At 39.0% G+C, this 25,546-nt stretch overlaps 2 protein-coding genes across 58 annotated transcripts in view; one reads left to right on the top strand and one right to left on the bottom strand.

Moving 5' to 3' along the window:
* ABI3BP (ABI family member 3 binding protein) overlaps positions 1-5,424 on the top strand; it is a 238,347-nt gene extending 232,923 nt beyond the window's left edge. For all 50 annotated transcript variants that reach the window (XM_070243854.1, XM_070243860.1, XM_070243859.1 and 47 more), the window contains 4 exons: positions 659-688; positions 1,284-1,445; positions 2,718-2,840; positions 4,156-5,424. In XM_070243854.1, the coding sequence (XP_070099955.1) occupies positions 659-688; positions 1,284-1,445; positions 2,718-2,840; positions 4,156-4,271 (431 nt within the window). In that variant the 3' untranslated portion in view covers positions 4,272-5,424. The remainder of the gene's footprint in view (positions 1-658; positions 689-1,283; positions 1,446-2,717; positions 2,841-4,155) is intronic.
* Positions 5,425-5,804: 380 nt separating this feature from the next.
* Positions 5,805-25,546, bottom strand: part of TFG (trafficking from ER to golgi regulator) — a 30,853-nt gene continuing 11,111 nt past the window's right edge. For 2 of the 8 annotated variants that reach the window (XM_001503496.5, XM_070243904.1), the window contains 5 exons: positions 25,348-25,494; positions 21,704-21,871; positions 17,437-17,577; positions 10,046-10,144; positions 5,805-6,624 (listed from right to left, as the gene is read on the bottom strand). In XM_001503496.5, the coding sequence (XP_001503546.1) occupies positions 6,242-6,624; positions 10,046-10,144; positions 17,437-17,577; positions 21,704-21,871; positions 25,348-25,494 (938 nt within the window). In that variant the 3' untranslated portion in view covers positions 5,805-6,241. The remainder of the gene's footprint in view (positions 6,625-10,045; positions 10,145-17,436; positions 17,578-21,703; positions 21,872-25,347; positions 25,495-25,546) is intronic. The other 6 variants (XM_014732923.3, XM_070243905.1, XM_005602045.4 and 3 more) reach the window with 5 other exon arrangements.

Raw genomic sequence — 25,546 nt, forward strand, 5'->3', positions numbered from 1 at the left:
AGGAAACCCCACATGTTTTTCCTCATTTATTTTGATGTCAGAAAAAAAGGGATATCAGTTTAAAAGAAAAAAACAAGTGGGTAATCAATCTATACTCAAAAATCTACTGAATGAATGCTCCTCTGTATGCCAAGAACCAATGCCTAGAATCAAAATATCTGACATGCTGAGCCATAGTACATGCAGAGAAGGAATCCATTTGATAGTGTCTTATGTTACGCAGTTGTGAAATGTTCTAATTAGACCCTCTAAGCGCTAATTCCTTAATGAGATATGTCTGTACTCACAGTATTATGTGTATAATTTTTACACCAAGTGCAGTTCATGGCATCTTGGTGATTTTAGCATCATAGTTTTTGTATGAAACTAAAGGAGGAAGCTTTTAAAATGGAAGTGAAAGCTGGAACAGCAACGAAGACTCCTAACTACTCAAATCATGTGTAGGACCTACAGCTGGGTTTCTGACAGGACACTGTCCAATCAAGAGCAATTTCCAAAACAAAACACATGATTTCAAATTCAGGCTTTAGCAAGAGTGTACCGTTTTTCAAGTAGATTTCTTCACAACTGTAAGCACCCGTCCTCTTCACTCTGCCTCTGGAACACTGGGACCGACTTTCCTAATAACGTCTGCTCTGTGTTTGCTTTTTCCCCTCAGCGGACCCCAGAGTGAGCGAGCCAGTTTCTGGTAAGTATCTGTCTCGATGCGAACACACCGCATGCTTTTCTCAACTGATTCAACTAAGCGGCTGTGGCAGAGCCGCAGTCCCGCCATCACTATGGTCCATTTCGTCTTCTTAGACTATAGCTCGGGTGTGAATGCCTACCTAAAACATTCAGGAACATCAAGAGCCTACGATGTTTGGTGAACAAGTGGGACAGTTTGAAATTTGCTTTCATTCATGTCCTAGGCCAGATCAAATTTTCTGTTAAATAATTAAGCCAAGATATAACACTCTCATTTCCACTTTTAACAACAAGTCACATGAAAGCAGCTGTTTAAGTTGTATAATATGCTGCTTCTCCAGGAAAGCCGCGGGCACCCGGCACTCCAGAGCCTGCTCAACACCGCGCCAAGATTTAGCTCGCTGTTGCCAGGAGCTTAATTGGGGGGCTACGTGTTTAAACTCCTATGTTTTTGGCTCCAGTGTTTAGCATTGGAGAAAACTAAGTATCAGCAAGTTGACATGAACTTTGCAAACTGCTTTTTCGAAAGTTCTCGGGGCAGCTCTTCAGTGCCGGAGCCAGACACTAACCTCAAACCATGTGCCTTCCTCACACAGCAGGAAGAGATGCCATCTGGACGGAGAGACCCTTTAATTCCGACTCCTACTCAGAATGCAAGGGCAAACAGTATGTCAAAAGGACGTGGTATAAGAAGTTCGTAGGGGTGCAGCTGTGCAACTCCCTCAGGTACAAGATTTACCTGAGTGACTCCCTCACAGGTGAGCAGGCGCTCAGCCGCTCTGAGCCCGGTCCTTTGGGGGGATGCTCTGCAGCATTCTGTAACGTGGCTTCTCTGTGACAGTCCCAGCCACTATGGTGTGATCTACATACAAGCTGTCCCTTCCAGTAAGATGTTACTGGAATACTTAACCTAGGATTTGAGACAGGCTATTAGAAGGTAAATAATGAAAATGCAATTTGAAATAGTGTCACCATGGCAAACTTGAATGTACAGGCACCACCACACTCAAGCTCGATTTTGTGACAGCCAAACAAGGACAGAACGCCTACTGATAATAAAATGAGCATCTCTAACAGTAATCATGTAAGGAATATGACATATTTAAGATGTTAAGTCTGCAGAGACAAGATCAAGATTCAAACACCTGGCCGGAAGGGCTCTAACCCCTTGTTCCAGACTCAGTGGGATATTATTTTCTCTTCTATAACAAAACAGTAAAAATTTTAAACAAGTAAATAAGGCAGGCCCCATCATAAAAGGTAGACATTTGTTCAACCATTCAACCAGTACCATCTGCTTTGTTCAGACCCTGGCATACGTGTGGGGACAAAGTGCAAACGAGACCCACTCCTGCTTCCCTGTAGCTCAGTCTAGTGGGAAGAGACAGAGGACAGACACGGAGATAAGAAGCTCAGGTAGCACTTTGAACAAAGCTTCGAAAGGATAAGGGGAAAACCGGCTGAACGGGATGAAAATGGGAGGAACAGGGCCGAGCAGAAGCTCCTAGGTAGGATGGTTAGGGAAAGCTTCTCGAGATGAAGAGGGAACGCTTGTGCAGAAGCAAACCCTGAGAAGGAAGCAGCCAAGCAAAGACGCAGGGACGAAGCACTAGGGGCGGGGGAAGAGAACGCAGAGGCCCAGGCCGGCCGGGCCCCGAGGGGAGGGGGGTGAGCTCGGGAAGGGGCGAGCAGCAGCCAGGTGTGGAGCCACGTGGGGCTCTGAAACCACATGAGGACTTTGGGTTTCACTTCGAGTCTAACGGGAGACGGCTGGGGAGATGATGGAGGGGACATCATCTGAGGTGCATTTTTACAAGATGACTAACCTCTGAGAGGAAGAAAAAGGGGATGCCAGTTGGGAGACTATTCATAGTTCAGTCAAGAGACACGGGTGGCTTAAACCAGGCTGAAAGGGGGGGAAGTACAAGAACAGGGAAGACTGACCATTTGAAACAATTTGATGATTTCAGAATTGTCCTATATCAAAGAAAGTTAACCCTTCACGATCCTTTTAATTTCTGGCTCTTCAGGAAAATTTTATAACATAGGCGATCAGAGAGGCCATGGAGAAGATCACTGCCAGTTCGTGGACTCATTTTTAGACGGACGCACAGGACAGCAACTCGATTCTGACCAGCTACCCACCAAAGAAGGTATGTTTTATGAATCTCCTCATAAGCAAGAGGGGTTCACAAATTAACCCCCAAAGAATTTAAGCTGAGGAAAGCAATCACTTTAAAAATAATTCTACTGTATCCCTCTAATTATCTGGCTAGAAAAAAAAAGACTTTCGTATAAGACCTTAATTTGAAGTTTCTCAACTTTCCGGCCAGGCCTTAAGACTCTATTCCTTAGAGCCAAGAGAAATTACACAGGCATATATAAATGCATTCTACTTTGAGAAAACCTGAATTTGCAAAAACAGCTACAAAAGAGCCGTGTTTCCCAAGCTTAAATGTATTTCCTTTATGGTTTTTCTCATACTGAGCACACAGGCATTTTTTTTTCCAGTCCCTTAAAAATGTTTTTAAAGACAATTTTATTACTACCATAAAATGGAAAAAAAACCAGTATCATTTGCCTTATATAAATACAATTAAACTAGAACAATTCTGCTAAGAAATGAATGACCACTGCAACTTGCTAAAGACACATTAGCACCAAGCTGCTTAACCAGGACTGAGAAGACTGCAAACTAATTTAATCCTCGCCCAGTTAGGGCAGGAGAGGGCAAATTATAATGTCCATATTACTCAAGAATCACCAAGAGGTTTGTTAAATACTTTAAATTATTTGACCACTCTTTTCAGCAACACATTTTGTTCACTGGCACCTAAAAATACTAACCAATAAAAGATAGTAAGATCTGTGAACCCATTAACAGGAAGTTGAAGCTGTTGCTTTACGGGAAGTGGATATAAAATGTACTTTGTGTATATTTCCCTAACATTTTACATTCACAGTGAAATTTTTAGCCATTTAGTTGTAGGGTCCTTGAAGGAAGATTTCATCCAAGTTTAATTCTTAGAAATTCAGCAATCTTGGAACTGCCCACCTTTTATTTCCTAACACTGCAGTGCACAGGACTTCACTCAGGTCACTTGGTCAGACACTAGTCTGCAATGTGCAGAAAGGACACTTTCACCTAAGACCCAACAGCATATGAACATGCTAAATGACACTGAAAAAACAAAACACAGACGCCCTCTAACTCCTGCCCCCTTTCGCTTTGTCTCGGACACTACCAAGCACCCCACCCCAACTTGTTAAGGTAGCTGTCAAGGAGGTAGGCACCCCTGATGTCTAGCTAGCCATTGCCACCTCAGGAAAGACACCAAGGTCTCTGTTGCTATCTGCTGGTTCACCTAGGGTAAGCTTCAGCCATTCAACGACATCCTCCAATCTGTGAACGGTGAGGGCAAAAACAGAACATAGCGGCTATTAAAATTACATTGTTTTCCCTCTTAGGCTATTTCAGAGCAGTTCGCCAGGAACCTGTCCAATTTGGAGAAATAGGTGGTCACACCCAAATCAATTATGTCCAGTGGTATGAATGCGGGACCACAATTCCTGGAAAATGGTAGATGCTACAATCGTGTTCAAAAGGGCCTTCTGTTTCATCATGGCAAAAAATAATTGGAAACACTATGGTATTTGTCACATTCATTTAAAGCTGTTATGTTTACTATGTATAAAAGTTTAAAATCTAATTAATAGCAATATTAGATGTTTATTAGAAAGATTGCTGAGAATATTTATCAGGTTTTACAAAGTCATTTTAAGAAAGCAAGATACTGACATTAACAGAATAACTTTTTTTGGGAAGCTGGCTCCCTGTTCATGGTATTTTAAGAGATCATTTGTATATTATTTATCAACACTGTTGTAATGATGTTTTGAGATACTTTTATAACAAAATTAACATCGAAAAACTAATATACTTTTTAAAAACTATTTACTTTTATTAATGTGTATTCTTCCTACTGGTGAGTTAATTCCATAAATCTCTACTTGGTTTAACTTATTAGATCAAATTATCTTCAGCACATATATCTGGGGGAAAAAGGTCCTAACATTCAAGTTTATTTAAACTTCCATTTTTTAGCAACAGCTGAATAGCTTTTTGAAGCATTTAAATAGGTAACCATTCATGCAAATATACATTTCCTTAAATACTTGCAAATTATTGAAAAGACTGTTTGAATCAGTAAATTTCATTTCAGCTGAAAAATTGAGAATCTGATGTATTTTCAAAATATTGTTTCAATACACGTTTCATTATTTCTCTACCCATACGTATGTTACAATGTCTGAATGTACTTGGTCAAACTATCCCTTTAAGCAATTATCTTCCTATTGTTTTCAATATAATTCTAATCAAGCTGTACGCAGAGACTGAATGGGAAGTCTGAGCATAAAGAGGTAATGCATGATGAGGTACCCGTGGTTTTACAGGATACTTACTACATTTTTATACATAGGACCTCCAGGAATGAATGTATCAGAGGATGTTTTCATAATTCTAACTCAACCTATAATGAAAATCTGACTCATTTTTATTTAAAAAGGTATTGCTTTCTTTCACTGGGGGAGGGAGACAGGAATGCTGCATTGCTGCCCTCATTCGGAAAGAAAGCTTTCCTGGGCCTACCTTTCAACATGCTTCAAGTTTATCGTCTACATTTTGTATTTTCCAAACAAGTATAAACTGCAATAAAGAGATGTAGTTTTTTTTAAGACTGAGTTCTTTATTTCTGAATGGTTCATCTCTACAAGGGAAAATCACAAAGTTATTCAGGATCCACCAAACCCGCCTTGTATCTTTTTTCCCCCTTGTATCTTTTAATAATACTGTATCCGTTGTGTTGACATATAGTGCTAATCTATCTTCCTGTGAAATCTATTCTAAAGTTCCACTGTTTTAAGCCAATGATTGCTAAATGCATTTCTTTCAAAGTCAGGACAAAAACCAAACGGCACTGTTTCTCCGAATAGAAAACTGTAAATTAAAATGTCTATACTTCATTTTGAGACCAAACATCAATAAGGATTTATTTCCTGCTTTCTTCTCGTGTATATCTAATGTTAGTGACTAAATTAAATTACAAGACCACCAATGGATTCAACGATCTTTATTAGCCTTTCAGTGTTACATTTTATACATACTATCTAGTTGTCTTCTCAAAGGATCTACTTTAGTTCCTCATGTTAATAGTAAACAGCCCAGTAAGACGGCTGAGCTCCAACCTAGCACTTTAATACCCTCTGCACAAGGCAAGCTAGAAAGCCAATCACTTTACACACACAGGAGTAGTGTTCCAAAATAACTAGGAAGCTGCTACACTTTTAAGCAGGGGAGGAAAAATTTTTCATTTTGGTCTTTTTTGTGTCTCAGCAAATTATATTTTGAATTAACAGCAACAGTGATATCATATAAAATGCTCTGCTTTTTAAATTTCTGAACTTCAATACAAATTAAAATAAAATAGTAGTATTGGAGTCTTCTGGGAGACAAGTAACTAGCGGCTATGTTCCTCAGTGTAGCTGAACCTCTTTATCGATAACCAGGTCCAGGTTGGGTGTAGCCCTGACCAAAGGGAGGCCGGTTCCGTGCATAAGGGTTAGGCCCACTCGGAGGGGGCGTGATGGTGCTTCCAGGAGGGGGAGTAAAACCTGGTCTTGGCTGATAGGCCCCGGGTTGGCTTGGAGCCATTCCAGGCTGTGAGGCAGGGGCCACAGTATAATTAGTAGGCTGAGAAGGTTGGGTAGTATAAGTTTGTGGAGGGTAACTGCTCGCCTGGTACGGCTGCGGTGGCTGAGTGGGCAGCTGCTGAGGCTGACCAGAAAAGGCCGGCGCGGGCGCCTGGGAAGCTGGCTGCTGCCCATATCCCTGGAACTGCTGAGGCTGCTGGGCTCCAGTCTGCTGACTATAGCCTGCTGGAAAGGCAAAATAAGCAACATTTATATCTTATTTTCCTTTTGGTGAAAGTTTTCCAGAGAATTAGTCCTACTGTTATGGACCAAAAATGATGAGAAATTTAACAAACTTATTCCTAAGTATTAGAGTAGTAAATTCCATCATATAATACGATTTCAAGACCAAGCAGTATCAAAGAGGCATTTTCTAAACAATCTTTAAACCCTCTAATCTTAAACTGAAACCGATATATACGTATTTCTTCATTACAACTGCTTCTAGACTAGATAATCCCTGAGAACAAATTCCTGTTCTAGCATAACTCCTATTATAGAGTAGATGCTCACATGATAAATGCAGGAATCAATGCAAAAGCTAGTCATTAACCTGGTTTGAGGGGAGGCCTATTTAACAACAGTACCAAATAAAAACACTGCAGAGAATGAATATTTTTAAATGAAACAATGGTGCCACAAACACATCTTACTGTAATAAGATGCTTTAAGGTGTATTCACTTTTTCACTCTATAAAAACTAAGCCATTTAAGGACACGCATTAAGTACCCATTTTCACAATCCTTAAAATCTTTCATTTCTTTTAGATTTGGTATCTGATGTTTTTGCCTTTACAACTCACAATTCTGACTTAGTAACAACATAACATACAAAAAGCATACCATATAGCCCCACAAAATCAACATCTATATTATTTACTAGTATGTAAATTTTTTAAAAAGAAAAAGTCTGCTTCACTAAAAACTTTTATCTCTACCATGAAACACACCTGCAGCTACTTGCAATGAAACCTCTCCATTGACTGGAATCCTGTCAGCATTAAATACCAGATACATAAGAAAATTATTAAAATATGTACAACCCTGCATTAAAAAAAAAGGATTGAATGAATTTGAGTATATTCTGAACTCACCTTGAACCTGGGTTCAAAATTTACTCATGAAAGAAACCTTTTTGACTGGAAAAGGTCAGAGGGACACTGGCAAACCAACAGAGTGTCAAAGATGGTCCAATGTTACCACCACCACCAAGCAGAGTACTTAGTTGACTATTTCCATATCTCCCAATCAAATTCAAGTTAATAGGACTAGTGGGATCAGAAATACAAAGATGACAATTTGAAAAGAACTAAATTTTACTCAGAGTGAAGACCCTGACTAAAATCATTAAGAGCAAACTTAATTTTTACCAAGTAAATCAAATATCGAATGCATTTTACTTATGGTAGCATCTAAATATGAACCGAAGTCAATCCATGATAAAATCTTGAACGTCATACAACTTCTCCTATCCCCTACATAACATTTTTTTACTTAACTTTTTTACTATAAGTTTTTGGACAAACAGAAGGACTCAGCTTTTATACTGAAAATGTCTATTCAACTTAAGACTATGAGCAAAAAAATAGTTGCCTTTTCATACTGGCAACTGAAATCTAGACTGTCTTTTTAACTGAGTCTGGAAACAACCACATCTTTATTTCTGAGGAGAGGGAATAACCCCGAAGGACTTAAGATGCTGCTTCATTAGCAACCTACTAGTCTTTGACCATAACGTGGCAATGCTTCTATTATCGCCACCACCATCCTCTCCCTTGAAAAACACAATAAATGAGCAACTTTGGTGAGGAACACCAGCAACTGCAAAAAATGGAAATTCTGTAGGTTTCTGAATAAATGAATGGACAAGGGGGTCATAAAATATTTACTATTTAGCCTTTTATGGCAGAAAAGTCTGCGAACTCCTGGTCTAGGTTGGAGAACGCAGAACAACACAGGGAAGTAATTAACGGCACTGGGTTCTGATCCAGCCCCTGCACTGAATGGCTGCTGTCCTTCAACGTGTCATAACATCTTTGAACCCCAGCTGCCTTATTTATAAAATGAGTGGATGGGACAAGACCAGTGGTCCCCATCACCCGCTGCACTTTAGAATGACCTGCAGTGCTTTTAAAATATCAAGGCCTGAGTCCCACTCCTGACCAAATGAGACAAAATCTCTGGGAGTAGGGCCCAGGCACCTGCAACTCTCAGAAAAAGCTCTCCAGGTGATTCTGAAGCACAGTGAGGGCTGAAATCCCGGATCAGATGACAACTAGGTCTTTTCCACCCTGTATCTACTGTTTCTACAAATTACAAACTTTGTAACAGTTTGATTTTTCTTTAATTTAAAAGACTGCGTCCTAAAAATAACCTTCTCCCTAATATCATAATCCAAGCTTAAATTCATTCTACCTATTTTATATAATTAAAAACTAGCAGCTACAGGTTAAATCACTCTACAGCGAATAGAATCCAAATAAAAAGTTGCTATATATGTTAAAATATGTCAAACTCCAATTAATGATAGAATTTTATGATACACTTCAGGAGTTGGCAATCTTTTTTCTGTAAAGGGCCAGAGAGTAAATATTCTAGGTTTTGTGGGCCACAGGGTCTCTGTTGCAACTACTCAACTCTGCCTTTATAGTGCCAACGCAGCAACAGACAGCACAGATGTGAATGGGTGTATGTGTTCCAACAAAACTTTATTCACAGACAAGGCAACAGGCCAGATTTGTCCTGTGGGCTATAGTTTGCTGACTCCTGCTCTAGTTAATACCACAAAACTCCATAAAATAGAATTTAGGCAAGATTCAACTCATAAACAAATCATTTTTAATTACAGTTGAAATTTTGATACTTAAATCTTAGGCTATAAAACAAGAGTTAAACACAAATTCTCTCTCTGACACAACACATGTAAAAGTTACCTGAATTATAATCATGTTCAAAGCTACACTGAAGAGATTTATCATATTTAAATATGGATAATCTTCAGTGGATAGAAGGTAAAACAAAATAACCAAGATTTCAAACAACTATATTTAATGTTCTTAGTTGCCTAATTACATGTTACAAAATTCTATTTTTCTGGCCTGTTTTTGGTATTCCTACATACTTTTGGGAGACTTAAAAACCTAAGTAGCTTAATTTGGTTCTTATATAATAAGACCACCTTTCCATGTATGAGGGAACTGTTAACGTTTTACAGGTACTAAGAGTACACCGGGATTAAGCCATACATATAACGGGGGAAATCTTGCATTTTTGCTGTTCTAAGTCACCTAAGGTAAAATGATCACATCAGTAGGAAGACAGCTTTGTATTAAAAACTTTCTCATACTACAGGTTATTACAGAATCAGCTACTATGATTTTAAGTTTTACCTGCCCACTGGAAAACTGAAATGTTGATTTACAATAAAATATTTATACAAAATATTTAAAAATAAATAAAACGAATGTTATTCCCCCCAATAAATACTTAATGCCTACAATGACAGTGTAAGTATTACAAATCAAGGAACCAAGAGGAAAGGGTTAAAGTTTAATGAGTAGAGACACAGCTCAAAATCTAGGAGCCGACCGCCCTGGGTGCTGCTCACCTGAATACGGGATGCCGTACTGCTGCGGCGGCTGGGGTGGTGCCTGCGGCTGCTGGGCCCCGTAGCCAGCCTGCTGCGGGTACTGCTGGTACATCTGACCTAAAGGAGGCAGGAAAGGAAAAGAGGCAGTTTAACTCGGCAGAGAGAGATATTTTTAAGGCCCACTTAATTCTCTCCCCATCCAAACACAAAAACATACTGAGTAACAAGACACAAGAATGTGTTTGTTCCCCTTCAAATGTCTACGAAGAAGAGAAGAATGAGCACTTGAACACGTGCGGCTGCTCTGCTGTGGATTAGCTGCAGAGAACTCTAATCAGCAGCAAATAACACTAGTGGTTACTTCATAAATTCCAGAAAAACCAATGTTTTCACACCCAACTGCCAACAGATATGTACTGCTAATGTTCAGTCAGAACCAAGTAAGTCAAAAATCAACAAACAGAAATCTGAGAAAAGAGACAAATACCATTAATAGCTCCTAAATCTTTCCTAAAACATTGTATTATTTGGCATCTAAAAGTCTGAACCTTTATTTGTTGCCATATGAATGGACTCTTTGGTAGCAAGGAACATCTTTCCTTCCAGACCTCAAAGACACATTCGGCATTTGACAATGGTTTGCTTTTCCATCATCTGCATATCCTAGCCAATCATGTGGAATCTGAAACCTAAATGGTTCCTCTTTGGCACTTTTTTTTTTTGAGGAAGATTACCCCTGAGCTAACACCCACTGCCAGTCCTCCTCTTTTTGCTGAGGAAGATTGGCCCTGAGCGAAGTGTGCCCATTTTCCTTATTTTATATGCGGGATGCCAGCCACAGCATGGCTTGAGAAGCGGTGTAGAGGTCCACATCTGGGATCTGAACCGGCGAACCCCAGGCCGCCGAAGCAGAGAACACAAAGTCAACCGCCACGCCACCAGGCCAGCCCCCCTCTTTAGCACTTCTTAATAACGGCAGACCTGTTTAACACTGGAGATGTGTTCTTGGAAATGAGAATTCTATTTGGGGTCAGTAGACCAGTTCCTACGGAGAAACCTTTCAGACACTGTTATTACCTATAATTTACAAACAAGTAAGGATTTACTGGTTCATGTCTTTATCATCCTTGTTATTTTACAGTTGTTCTAATAATGATGGATTTAGCAAAATCTAATGCCTAGTGTAGCAATAAAACTTGCATTTTAATATCTAGCTAGTATTTAAATCTTTAAAATATGTAGCTAGTATTTAAGTCTTTAAAATAATTATCTGTTGGCTAATTCTTCAAACTACCTGCTGCTAATCAAAAGACTATGGGTAAACAGCATACTTTCGGCAGAAGGAGACAACTGAAAAAAAGTGAATACCTTATCTAGTGCCACTCAAGTGGAGGTGCAGAGGCAGCCAGCAGGCACAGGTCGAGACCAGGGCCGGAGCCCACTCTGCTGGACAGCTGCTCAGCCCCATGCATGCAGCACTACATGAGATGTGTCTGCACCCACAGCTGTTTGTCTCCTAGCAAGCAGCTGTATGCTTTTTATGATGGAAATAAAATTTGCTTAACTACTTTTTAAGCTATTAATCCTCTTCCCAAATACAACAAAAACTGATAAAAGTTTCTTAAATGCTTTCTTAATGGTTTAAGACTTACAGATAAATAGCACAAAAAGTCATACAAAAGTTAACCACCTTATGAGATACCACCTTAATCCTGGATTGTATTTCATAACTAAATTTTAGAACAGAAGTGACCAGAACCTGGTACAGAAATATAATCAAGGGGGAAAGATATGTATATCTGACATTGAAAAGGCTGAGATTAACGCTCCATGTAGTAGCCAGTTGCCATTGGTGATTCCAGGGAATCATTAAGCCTCAAAAAAGCCTAATTGTTTTCCTCAATAAAAACGGACAGAGTGCAACTGTTCTGAAAGCAAGGGCACACTGTTTTTTTTCCCCAATCTGCTACAAACCTGTTATAAAAAAAAGTTTCAGAGGCTTATTACTTTCTCTACAAAAGTATTCCTTTTACATGTTTTAAAAACACTTCATTCAAGTCCAAAATGAGATTCTCTGTCACAGTATTCTGAAATGTAATTAAGCAGTGTGTGTTTACTTGGAAAAAAGGAGGAGGAATAACTTCATACACTTGTAAGGAGGGAGCTGTAGGATATACTGATTAAGTCAAAAGGCAAATTGCAGGGGCCGGCCTGGTGGTGTAGCGGTTAAGTTCACATGCTCTGCTTCAGCGGCCCAGGGTTTGCTCATTCAGATCCTGGGTGCAGACCTACACATCACTCATCAAGCCACGCTGTGGCATGTGTCCCACATATAAAAAGAGGAAGATGGGCATAGATGTTAGCTCAGGGCCAATCTTCCTCAGCAAAAGGAGGAGGACTGGCAGCACATGTTAGCTCAGGGCTAACCTTCCTCAAAAAAAAAAAAAAGAAGAAAAAGAAAAGTACACAGAGAGTTTAGAGTAAGCTTTGTTTTGAGTAAAAAAAAAAAAAAAATATATATATATATATATATATATATATGCTATGTGTTTCATATTTTCAGAAAGAATCAATGGTAAAATAAACTAAAAGTAATCAAAAATATCACCTAAAGGGAGAAAGAGAACAGGATGAAGCACAGGGGAATGTAAGACTTCTGGGACTGTACTTTGTTACAGAGTGGAAGCCAGCCTCCATGACCCCAATGACTCCTGCACATGTGCAGTGTATGGCAATGGATTGATGTCTTTACATCCTTAGAATTAGTAAGATTAACTCCACAACACAAAAATGAGCAAAGAATAAGCAATAAACTGATGAGTACTCACTCCCTTGTGTAGCCCCCTCTCACAATGAGTAGGACTGACCTGTATACCAACAGAATACTGCAGAAATGACAATAACATTTCTGAGGACAGGTTAAGAGGTGGCCTTCCTCTACCTTACTCTCTCTTAATCATTCACTCTGGTGGAGCTGCCATGTCATGAGGTCACCAAGCAGCCTATGAGAAGTGAGGAATTGCAGCCTCTGCCAACAACCATGGAAGAGTCATCTCAGAAGGGCCCTCCAGCTCAGGTGAAGCGTCAGACAACTGCAGCCTCCTGAGACCCTGAGCCACAAGGACCCAGCTAAGCGGCTCCCAGATCCCTGACTCTCTGAAACTGTGCGAGACAATACATTTTCGTTGTTTTAAGCATCTATGTTTTGGGGTACATTATTATATAGCAATAGATAATTAACATACATAGTTTTGACTTTGGAAACATGTAGGGCTGACAGCTATTGGGGAAAAAAAGAAAGACTTAAGACACATAACCAAATGGAAAATGTGAACTTTGTTAGACTCCTGACTTAACAAAATGTCAATTGTAGTAACATAATTATGAGACAATTAGGGAAATCAAATATAGATTGGTATGTGCTGACAATAAAAACTGTTACTGACTGGTTGTCCTGAGGAACTCAAGAGTAGGTCTGGATATTTCAACTGTTCTTCCAAATTGTTCTGTTTCCTTGTTATGTTAAAGAGATGCAATCACTAACCACCCTGAACCAGACCAGGCCTCACCACAAGAGCTATCCCCGTGACCTTTGCCTTGTTTTCAGTGCTATCATCTCTCCAGGAGGAGCTTAGGCCTTATCACCATAACCTGCAGTGTATGTGGGACATGTTTTCCACCTGAGCCCGCACAAGGGAATACCTGCCTCTCCCTTTTGAATATTCATTCCCATCCGAAACAAATGTCCCTGCTTCCCTTTGTCCAGGGACACCATGACTCTAGAAATGATTCCTCAGGGTCTCCTATTTGCCGCAGATACACTTCACTTTGTGAGACAACTACTTCTGGTGGAGAGTCCGATTTAACTCACCAGGAGAGAACCCACTTTGGTTTCAGTGACAGAATCACTTAATTTTGTTAGGTATAATAATCATATGGTGGTTTTGTTAAAAAGAAAAGAAGGTTATCATTTAGACATGCATACTGAAATAGTTGGGTGAAATCATATGTGAAGGATTTAAAACACTCCAGCAAATTTTTTAAAAAGTGGTGGGGGGAGGAGGGGACAACAGAGATGAAAACAGAATGCCAAAATATCAGTAAGTGTTGAAGCTGCATGATGGTTACATGAAGATCTGATTATTCTACCTCTATTTTTGTGTGTTTCACAATTTACATAATAAAAGCTAGTTTAAAAGTCTACTCAGCTTATCATTATATTGGTGTATAATTTTACAGATTTTAATTATATCCTTTTCACCTTTTTAGTTTGTCAAACAGCTATACCTCCTGGTCTCTGATGATTTTTAGGGCTCTTCTCTACATCCTCACCACTTATTTATATATTTTTGGCAATTATTCAACTACAGTTTTCCAGTAACAGAAGCATCTGCTTTATCTGAAAAAGGATAATACTGTCCATTTTGTTTATTTTCATGATGCTTGACATTTTCTTTTTTTTTTAAAGTTTTTTTTTTTTCCGTTTTTCTCCCCAAAGCCCCCACGTACATAGTTGTGTATTCTTAGTTGTGGGTCCTTCTAGTTGGGGCATGTGGCACGCCGCTCAGCATGGCTCGATGAGCGGTGCCTTGTCCGCGCCCAGGACTCGAACCAACGAAACACTGGGCCGCCTGCAGCAGAGCGCACGAACTTAGCCACTCGGCCACAGGGCTGGCCCCTTGACATTTTCTTGATCCTTTTAACTGAACAACATATTAAGACTAAAATCCTTGGGATAAAAATTTACAATTCTGAAATCCCTTTTATGGAATTTAAGTAACAACTCAGATTTATTTTATTTTAGATTATTTCATATTCTATTCTACGACTGCTATATTAATCAATTATTAGTAATAGATTTTAATAATTTTTATGTTGATTATTCTGCTCAAAGTATAACCAGCAGTTGATCTAACTGGTGATGTCAGAGATTCATTACACATCATATGTCAAAAAGTATTCATCATAGTAGCCTACAAATTCATCTCAGGAATCTATAAATAACTGGTATATTCATCTAGAGCTGTGCTATCCAATACAACATTCACTAGCCACTAAGCACCTGAAATGTGGCTGGTCTGAACTGTGAGATGCTGTACGTGTTTTGAAGTGTTTCAGATTGGTGTCACACCCCAGATTCCCAATATGTAGTATGAAAAACAGAACGTAAAACATTAATAACTTCTTAATAATGATTACATGTTGATACACCGAATATACTGGATTAAATAAAATGTATACTTAAAATTAATTTTCCCTTTAAAACTTCTTTTTGATGTGGCTAATAGAAAATTTCAAATTACATGTGGCTTCCATTGTATGTCTTTTGATTTAGAGATTTACCTCCAGAAGGCTAATCAATTCACTGATGTCACATCTTAATAGCTGTCCAATTTTTTATATTGTACGTTTTAATGTAAACTAAAAATAGTAACAGTTGTGGGGGCCAGCCCAGTGGCAGAGTGGTTAAGTTTGCGCATTCCACTTCAGTGGCCCAGGGTTTTACCAGTTCCAATCCTGGGTGCAGACATGGCACCACTCATCCAGCCATGCTGAGGCGGCGTCCCACATAGCACAAACAGAGACACTCACAACTAGAATATACAACCGCATACTTGCGGGCTTTGGGGAGAAGAAGAAAAAGAAAAAAGATTGGCAACAGATGTTAGCTCAGGTGCCAATCTTTACCCCCCCAAAATAAATAAATAAATAAAAAGTAACAGTTTTAGCAAGGTGTACAATTAATGCCACCCTAAAGGGATTTAATGCAGATCAGACTGTGTTAATCTGACGCCTCTGAAAAGGGAACCTGGATGCTAGGGGACAGAGGCAGGAGAGAGAATTTTCGAATTGTCACTGTATATCCCTTCATCTTTTTAAAATTTTACCTTTTTGAAAATAAATTTTCAATTGAAACAAACCCCTGATAAAATACTTTGAGATATTGTTAGTGGAGCCTTACATCCCGTTCCTTTATAAGTGAACAGCAAAGATTATTTGGTACAACAATCCTTCCAACTGTCATCCTACAACAGTAGACACTGCTTCCAATGAGACTGCTTTTAAACAGATGTTAGTTCACCAGATACAGCCATTAAAGTCCATCATATCCAAACTCTGCTGCCCCCTCCCTGTTTCGGCCCCACACCTGCTGCAGTTGTGGTTTGCTCCAGTTTTAGCAGTTGCATCTTGGTGCAAAGGAAAGACTGAAAAGAGGCTTAAGCAATAAGAAATTCTTCCCAAACCACTCATTCATCAGCAAATGCCACCTGCTGGTTCCTAAGACTAGCATTAACCCAGTGGGACGACTCTGAAAGTATCAGCACAGGACGACAGAACTGTTACAAAAGCGCTCAGTTCACTTTAGGCTAGGATTTTTTTTTTTTTTTTTAATGTGATTGATAAACTCAGTCACTTGCTTCTCGTACTGAAAATAATCATACCACCACCTGGCCCCTTTATACAAACAGTGAGAGCACCACCTGGTGTTTGTTTTAAAGTGAAATGTGCAGGTTTAAAGGTCCTAACATGCGTGGCAATTCAGAGAACTCACATTTTAACAACGGGAAGGAACCCCAGAGAGCAGTAACTACGTAGCCATGTTCTGCAGAGCGCCAGGGTTTCAGTGAGGCACTTCAGTGCCCACTAGCTTGAGCTTGTGGCCCCTCAATCCCCTTCATCAACCATGGCAACGACCCCTTTGTCTGTCTTAAATAATGAGCTTTCAAGTTATGTTTCATTCAGGGCTAAAGACATTCTTTTGAAATCACTGGTTTAGTCCAATTTTCACAATTTACCGTGAGAGAATATCAAAACCCAGAGAGATTAAATCACTCATCTAAGGACACATCATTTACAGAAAAGTTTGATTTAAAATACATTGCTTTTTTTCCACAAAAGACATACTACTAACTGCACAAAAATATAAAAGGCTATTTATTTTTCTAGGAAATTACACTTAACTAAAGGTATGCTTTACCTCTATTCTAAAAATCTTCTTAAATTACAAAAATAATTAATAAACAGTTGCAAGAGGAAAAGGGAGAAGAAAACAAAATAGTACCTAAGTATTATGTAAAATAAAGCATCACACCTCGACGGGTCATCTCTGACCCCATGGGTCACCACTGACTAGTGACTGGTAGGAATCCTCCCTGATCTTTCACCCCGTATTTATATTCATATAAACACCTTTTTAGGTTGTTTTTCTTTTCAATAATCGAAAGCATACCTGACATATTGTTCTATTTGGTTTTTTTAAGGAAAACATACATTAGTAAACCAAAATTTTCACAACTGTGTTCATGGCATGAATGCATATGTAAGCTGTTTAACCATTACCAACAACGCTGCAATAAACATTTCTGCACGTGTACCTTCTTGCACACGTGCTCTAAGCTCTATTTTACCTTCACTCTGACCTGCTTGTGTCTGAGCTCCTGTATATGGCGGCTGCTGTGGCTGGACTCCTGGTGGGTGAGCTGCAGAGGAGGAGGAAGCGATGCTGTCGGGAGTTCCCGAACGGTCTTCTGCAGGAGCACTAGGTGGCCCTGGATGGTCATGAGAAGTCAGTTCAGTTCCTAATGCAAGACTTTCCCCAGCAAGCTCAATTAATAAGTTTGGTTAAAAGAGACTAAAAGTACTACAGAATAAGCATAACCACAAATGCAGCCTTTTTCATTAAATGTATGTACTTTATTTTTTCCTTCACTCCAGTCTCTTAAGAATCCAAAGCTACAATTGGAAATCCTTCCCTATAAAGTGTAGAGTGCTATATTCCTCAGTTCTAACCTCCCCTTGCAAAAACCAAAACTCATCTCTGCAATACCAATGTCCCCTACCTTATGCAATCTATTGTGTAGATCAACCAAAATTATCATTTCCTTCAATGAGTCTCCACTGCCCACAAATCAAGGTCAACCCCCCAGCTTGGTATTCGAGGATCCAAACATTATTTCAGACAATTCCTCTTCTCACACGCCCCCTTCAGCTAAACTAACCTGCTCCCACAGTATCTGCACTGTTTTTTCAGCCTCCATTTCATTCATCGCTGCCCCTCCACTGCCCCATTTTGACACATGTAAGTATAAGATTCTGTAAAACCCAGTCATCACCCCACGCTTCTAGTAAGGCTTCTTCACCCAGAAATACTGTCTCCACTGGAGAAATTCTGCGGAGTTCACTTTGACGACGGCCCCAACCCTTCTACTTGGCATTTCTCAACAGGTCCCATCTTCCCTACTAGACTACAAGCTCTGTCAGCCAGGCTCCTGATTCTTTCCATCTGCCTCACGAGGCTAGAACTCTTACACACAGAGCCACTCAAATTCTTCCAAAACAACGAAAAAAGAAAATGGAGAGAACTCACTACAGTTCCAATACTGTGACAGTGAAAAAACATTCTGAAGATAACTGCAGCTATGTCTCACTCCTTTCAGTTCTTTTCGTGTAGGCAACACACAACAGTGGTTAAAAGAAGAGGTTGTGGAGCCAGACTGCCAAGGTGCAGATCTCAGTGCTGCAATTTAGTAGCTGTGGAACTCGCGGCATGTTACCTAACCTCCTCCTGTGCCTCAGCTCCCTCACCTGTACAAGAGAAATACTAATTCCTACTTCCCAAAGTTACGTATGGATTATGAGTTAACAAGAGCTTACAGCAAGAGCTCATGAAAGTGACTACACTTAGAAAGCTCCACATAAGTACTTGCTATTAACAGCTGGCTCATTTCCCTAAGGGCAAACCTCCACCTTCTGCCCTGGTGTATCCCAGAACTGAGCACTGTATTATTAGCCACACAGTTGGCAGCTGACAATCCAAGTATTGAGGAGAACCTAAACTGGGATAACAGAGTGGTAATGCAAGAGAAACTGATGATTACAGAGTAAACTGGATGACTGCTCCTGTGTACCACATTTTACTGATATTTAGATACGTGTAGATAAATATATACACAGCCCTCCTACAAAAGACACTGTGTTATTATCCTCAAAAAATATATTAGCTTGACTCCTCTTTTCTCCCTTGATTGTAACCTATTAGTTAATGTTCCTCACGCTATCCTTTAATACTCCTTTCTTCCTTGTCATGTCCGCATTCACTACTGGAGCTGAGTTTTTCACCACAGCACACCTAAATAACTACAAAGTATCTGGGAGTTTTCCATGTGCACAGTTTTTCCTACTTCAGCTCAACATACAAAGCTACCAGAAAAACAGACTTCAAATAATGTGCATCACATTACAGGAGTCCCCCCCCTCTTATCTAAGGGGACTATGTTTCAAGACCCCTGTGGATGCCTGAAGCCACGAACAGTACTGAACCCTATATATATATGCTTTTTCCTATACATACAGACCTATGGTAAAGTTTAATTTATAAATTAGGCACAGTAAGAGATTAATAACAGTAAATCTCTTAGGCACATCAGAATTGCCAGCATCACTACTCTTGCACTTTGGGGCCATTATGAAGTACAATAAGGGTGACTTGAACACAAGCACTGTGATACCTCGACAGTCGATCTGACAACAGATGGCTACTAAGTGACTAACAGCTGGGAGGGTATACAGTAGGATCCGCTGGACAAAGGGATGATTCACATCCCAGGCGGAAGGGGGCGAGATGGAGCAGGACGGTGGGAGATTTCATCCTGCTACTCAGAATGACACACAATTTAAAACTTATGAATTGTTTATATCTGGAATTTCCCATTTAATATTTTCGGACCACAGCTGACTGAGGGTAACTGAAACCGTGGAAAGCGAAACTGCAATTAAGGGGGGACTATTGTAATTATGTTGTTCTGATCTGGCATATACTGTATTCAAATCAAAATTTTTAAGCCTGACCTCACATGTAACCGTTTACTCCTCTATCTAGTATTTCCTGAAGTCTTACATATTAAGAAACTGTATTATTAACCCATATTTCATTTCTCTAAAAATGTTTTTCAGATGTATCATTAATCTGATGTCTTCCTTTGCCAAGAACATATGTCATATAGAAATATTTGCCTCTCCTTTTCAGAATTTCACACAATTCTCTTTAATGAATAATCCCATAAAACTCTCAAAGAAAATGAAAATTAATACAATCCTTCATTTCCAGTTACTGGTAATGGAAAAGTAAACTGGTCAGGTAAACCCTCCCATAGGTAACAACTAAAAACCTAGACAAAATAGAAGAAAACAACTATCTGAAATCACTGGAAGTTAACCAAATGTCAGCAAAAACCAGAAAATTGTTTACCCTAAGGGGATTACAACGGGCAAGAACTGCAAGCCCTGACCTCTGCAGCACCAAGGGCAGAAAAGCAGTGTTAACTTCACAGCTGGCCAAGCAGCGGGAAATTTAGGAGGAAAATCCCTGGAGGAAAATAAGAGAGCCACCAAAGAAGTGAGACCTAAAATCTGAGTATCAGCTCAGCCCGAATCCCCAGCTGACCATGGGGTTTGGAGGGGGGACACCCAGCAGGGCTCAGAAAAAAAGCAGCAATAGAGCTGAGAAGACTGAACAGCGACATAAGCTGCTATACTCCATGAGGAGAAAGGGAGAGTAGTCTGAGTCCACACAGGTTAACTGCCTGTGAGACCAACAATACGAAAACATCCTCGAAAGAACCTAAAAGAATCCCAGGTCACTACCACATATTAAGAACAATGTCCAATTTTCAATCAAAAACTATCAGACATGTAAAGAAAGAGGAAAATGTGACCCAGACTTGGAGAAAAGAAGCAGTGAAAGAAAGTAACTGTAAACAGACCCAGATGTTGGATGTAGCAGACAGTTCAAAGCAGCTATCATAAATTTTTTTAAAGAATTAAACAAAAATACACTCAATCAATTAAAGGAAGATAGCCTTAATGAATGTAAAGGTAAGAAACCTCAACAGAAAAAAAGGAAACTATAAAAAGAACCAAATGGAAATTCTAGAGCTGAAAACAATAACAGAGACAAAAAGTTCAATAGCAGACTGGAAATGGCAGAATCAGTGAACTTGAAGAGAGTTCAACAGAAATCATCCAATCTGAAGAACAGAGAGACAAAAGAGTGAAGAAAAATGAACCTCAGAGACCCCTGGGGCAATTTCAAGCTCTCTAATATATGTGTAATTGGAGTCCCAAAAGAGAAACAACCAGAAAAACGTTGAAAAAATGATGGCCAAAAAATAAAAAAGAAGAAATCACAGTGTAAGTGCTGTTCTAAGGTTAAAAACACTCACATAAAAGCATTTTCTACACTAAAGCAATTTAACCAGAAATCTAAATTTCTCTAAGATCAGAACAGAGAATAAGACATCAAATATAATCTAAATCCTGCAACAAATCTGAAATAAGATTATAAAATGGTTCCAATATTTTAAAAAATTAACTTTCTAAATTCTAATTTTGATAAAGTTGACCTAAACCAAGCAGTGGTCACTCTTTAAAGGTGAGGGTTCTACTGACTAGGAGAGGGAGTGAGAAAGCTCTCGGGACGCTGGGTGGAAAGCATCCACATCTGGATCTAGTTGGTGTATACACACATAGGCACATACACATGTAAAAATCTATTGAACTGAACCCTTAAGATTTATGCACTTCATCATATCCAAATTATCCTTCTATTACAGAAGGAAAGAAAGAAAGAGAGGAAAGGAAGGAGAGGGAGAAGGAAGGAGGGAGGAACTAACTTACCTGAAACCTGATCATCTGTTAAGCCAAACGCTGACATAACATTTTTACTGATTTCATCTTGGTTTTTTAAAGGGTCAAAGGCTGACATACTTGCTGCCATAACCTGAGTAGACTGTTTTCCAGAAGAATCAGAAGCAGCAGGCTTTTCTTCCCTACCATCCACAGTATCTATAAGAGGAATAAACAGAAACTTGTTTCCATTTTATCTATAGTCAATAAGGCCTGAAAAATACAAGATGGGGAAACACATATGTGCATGAAGTCTGGAACGGGAAGAGGAAGTATCTCTGAATACAGGATCACAGATAACCTTACTTCTTTATAGTTGTTTATATTTTTATTTTTAAAATCAGGAAAAAAGTCTAAAAGAAATGTAAATAACAGCTTTTTCAAAAAATTATATCTACCTCCTTCTCTGAGAATTATGAAATGAGGGGAAAAAATACAACTACCTTAAACTGAGAAAATTTATCCTTTTTTTGGAGCCCCATAATTTATACCCTAATATCAGATACATACTGGGCACTAATACTTTATTTTCTAAAAGGATAAGAAGCTTAACTAAAGTTATGGTATCAACTTTTATGTTTTATTTCTACTTGTCTATTGGTCCATTATTAAATTACATGGAAATCTCAAGCCAACCAATACGTTAAACATATACTTGTAATTTGCTATGGCTTCTTCTAAAACACTTACTGTTTATTAATTACTTACTTAAATCCTCACAGATGAAATGATATGTGTCTGGGATTTGCTTAAAATCACATGGGAGGGGTGGAAATGTGTGAGAGTCCAGACGACATGAGACTGACTGTGAGTTGATAATTGTTGAAGTTGGGTGAGGGTTCATGGGATTCATGATAGTATTATTGTCTCCTTCGTATATGTCTAAATGTTCCCATAACAAAATATTTCAAAAAATAGAAAAATAAAAGTTCAAACATTACGAGCTGGGTGAATTTGAAACTATGCTTTTCTGAGGACCCGAAGCTCCTCAACAGGCATTTACACTACCACTCAACAGGCATTTACACTACCACCGTGTGAAAGAAAAAGGGCTCAAGAGTACCCGCATTTTACAAATAGCAACCTGAGGCCACGATACTAAAAAAGGCATAAAAAACCAAAAACAAACAAGGAAACAAAAAAGAACACTGCTAACCATTTACTCGTGTTAACAGACAATTATCGATTTTTTCTATTACCAAGCAAGTAAACATCAGTTGTTAGATCGCCCCTGTGATCAAGACAAAATTCATGCTGTGAAAACATGTAAGTACTAAGTGGAACATAAGGGCATACGGCCCTGCGCTCTCACTCATTCCTATCATTCCACTGGTTATACTAATGTTTCCTCATATAAAATACATCTACCAGTTATCTGTCTTCCTCACCAATTTCCTTCCTCTAACTCCAAAGCTACACCTCAGGAGCCGATCACACCAATCTCACCAGTTATTCCCCCTCACATGACTACCTTCCACTATCAACACATCTCTCCACTTCTCGCTGACCAATCCAGCAGGAAACGCAACGCATGTCCACTAGGGCACTGACTGCTCTGTTAGCTGCCACAGCTACTGCAACAGGTGAAGCCAGTATTTAAGGCAGACTACGCAGCATTTGCCTCAGAGAGGAGAGCAAGTGTCCAAGAACCAGAGCAAGGGCAGAGCACTGAGGAACATGGCAGCCACACGCTTCTGGGTGAGGACAAGCCACACAGTGCATGGCAGTGCCAGCTGACCAGCAGTTTTTTTGTGTGTGTGGACTACACTTGCAGTTTCTGACGTAGGTTTTTTGGTTTATTTTATGCTGTTTTTCTTGAGAAGATTATTAAATCAGGATACGTTCTAAGAGCTTGGCGGCTTAGGAAATTCCATAGAAGGCAGGGAGTCAAGAGGTAAGTGATCTTACTAAGTACAGGAGAGAAAACAAAAAATAAATTACAACCGTCTGTAAAAATACAGCACAGAATGTATTATTCAATTCCTTAGATAACTCAGATAAGACACAATAACCAGAAGGATGACCACAAAAAGAAACAACATGTGATGGAAATTCCAAGATGCGGAGAGGAGACCAATTTAACATCTTTTACATTAACACAGGTAAGACGTTAGCAATAAAATATATGAAAACATGGAAATAAAGGACTGATAAAGAAAAGCAGTAGATATAGTGCCAAGAAATAAGTTAGAATAAAAAGGTTGCTTCATCAAAACCAAAAAGCTTACAATTCTATTCCTTAGAGCAGAATGTAGGCTACTGGAGGTAATTTCTGTGCAGTACTGGCTATATTTCTGGAATTCTGATCTAAGTTTCATGATATTCTACAGATGCCTAAATCCACCAAAATTATATACAAATTTTGTTGTGTCAGCACTTATGAATTCTTCTGGGAAAATGGCCAAAAGCTTTCTTCAGATCCTTGACCTAAAATTGGAGCTTTCTGTTTGGAGAGAGAGAGTTCAGAACAGGCAATCTGCTCTGACCTGAAATATAAAGGCTTCATCATAAAGAGGACAGGAGGATCACAACATTTCAGCAAATCTCCAAAACGTTCTGAAATACAGAGATGAAACTAGAAATCACTAATCAGTCACCAAGTGTTTACTGAGCATCTACCATTAGCACAATTCCACATGGCTAGAGAACAGAGGAGGAGGGCAATTATGAAAAATGCATCCTTATTTAAACTATAACTAACTTAAAGAAAGAAAACAAAACGCCAAAATTTAGATAGGGCCACAAAATAGAGTATCTCAGAATCTAAAGGTTGCAAGGGATTTTATTTTACAATGCCACTTTTCCACAAAATCATCTTCTACTAAGCCCCTTATATGCAGTCACCCACACTCTCTAAAAAATTACCATTTCACAATATGGACACTTTTAAGCATGTGAAACTTAAATGCAAACACAAAAATTGTAAAAAAAAAAAAAGTTTATTTTCTAAGTGCAACATCTAAGAATATTAAAAGATGAGGAAAGCAGTTTTTTAACATCTACTTTCAAGCCATAATACATACTTAAATTTTTGTCTACATTTAAAAATATATTTGGTCCAAAAACTGTATGTCAGTTCCAAATTTGTCGATAAATCCTGCTTTATCTTAATATAAATACTAGATGTGATCTGCAAAATGGGAGAAAAAATCAATTTTTCTTTGCATATTATGATTATTAAAATTGTGTTTAAGATAAACTTTACATTTTAATGTACTAATCTAAAATTATTTTTTGCTTGAAACTTTTTCATATACCACACAAAACTCATGAAATGATTTTAAATTCCTAAGGTTCATTAATTATCTACTACAGTGAAAAAGGTTCAAGAGTCAAAGGGTCTGAAACTGACCTCTGTCATAAACCCCGGAGTCCAAGACTAGGTGTAAAAAGATCACCCTCTGGGATTCCCACGCCCTGCCCTCCAGTAAGTCTCTGATGAGATCCAGGAGTTCCTACAATAAAATCTCCCAGGAATCCTGATGGACAGCCAGGTTTAAGAACACAGATACGAATACCAACACAGATACAGAAATGAGAGAGGGTGACTCTGAGGGTGCCATCCCACTGCTACTGAAGAAGAGTTAAAAAAAACACAGAAGAATAAATCAGAATAAAATGGATTCATGGTCTACCATTTTCAGGAATACTGGTGGAAGGTCCTGGTTCTCCAGGTGGTTCCAAGCTATCTAATAAACGATTCACTTTATTTCGAAGTTCTATCAGTTCTCGACGGAGATATTTCACCTGACTTGATTCAAGAGGTCTTGGTTGGCCATTAACTGAAATGAAAGCATTAATTTACGTAAAATTAGGAAATGTTCTTATATAAGC

The sequence above is a fragment of the Equus caballus genome, chromosome 19 (assembly GCF_041296265.1).
Source record: "Equus caballus isolate H_3958 breed thoroughbred chromosome 19, TB-T2T, whole genome shotgun sequence".
In the NCBI taxonomy this organism is placed as follows: Eukaryota; Metazoa; Chordata; class Mammalia; order Perissodactyla; family Equidae; genus Equus; species Equus caballus.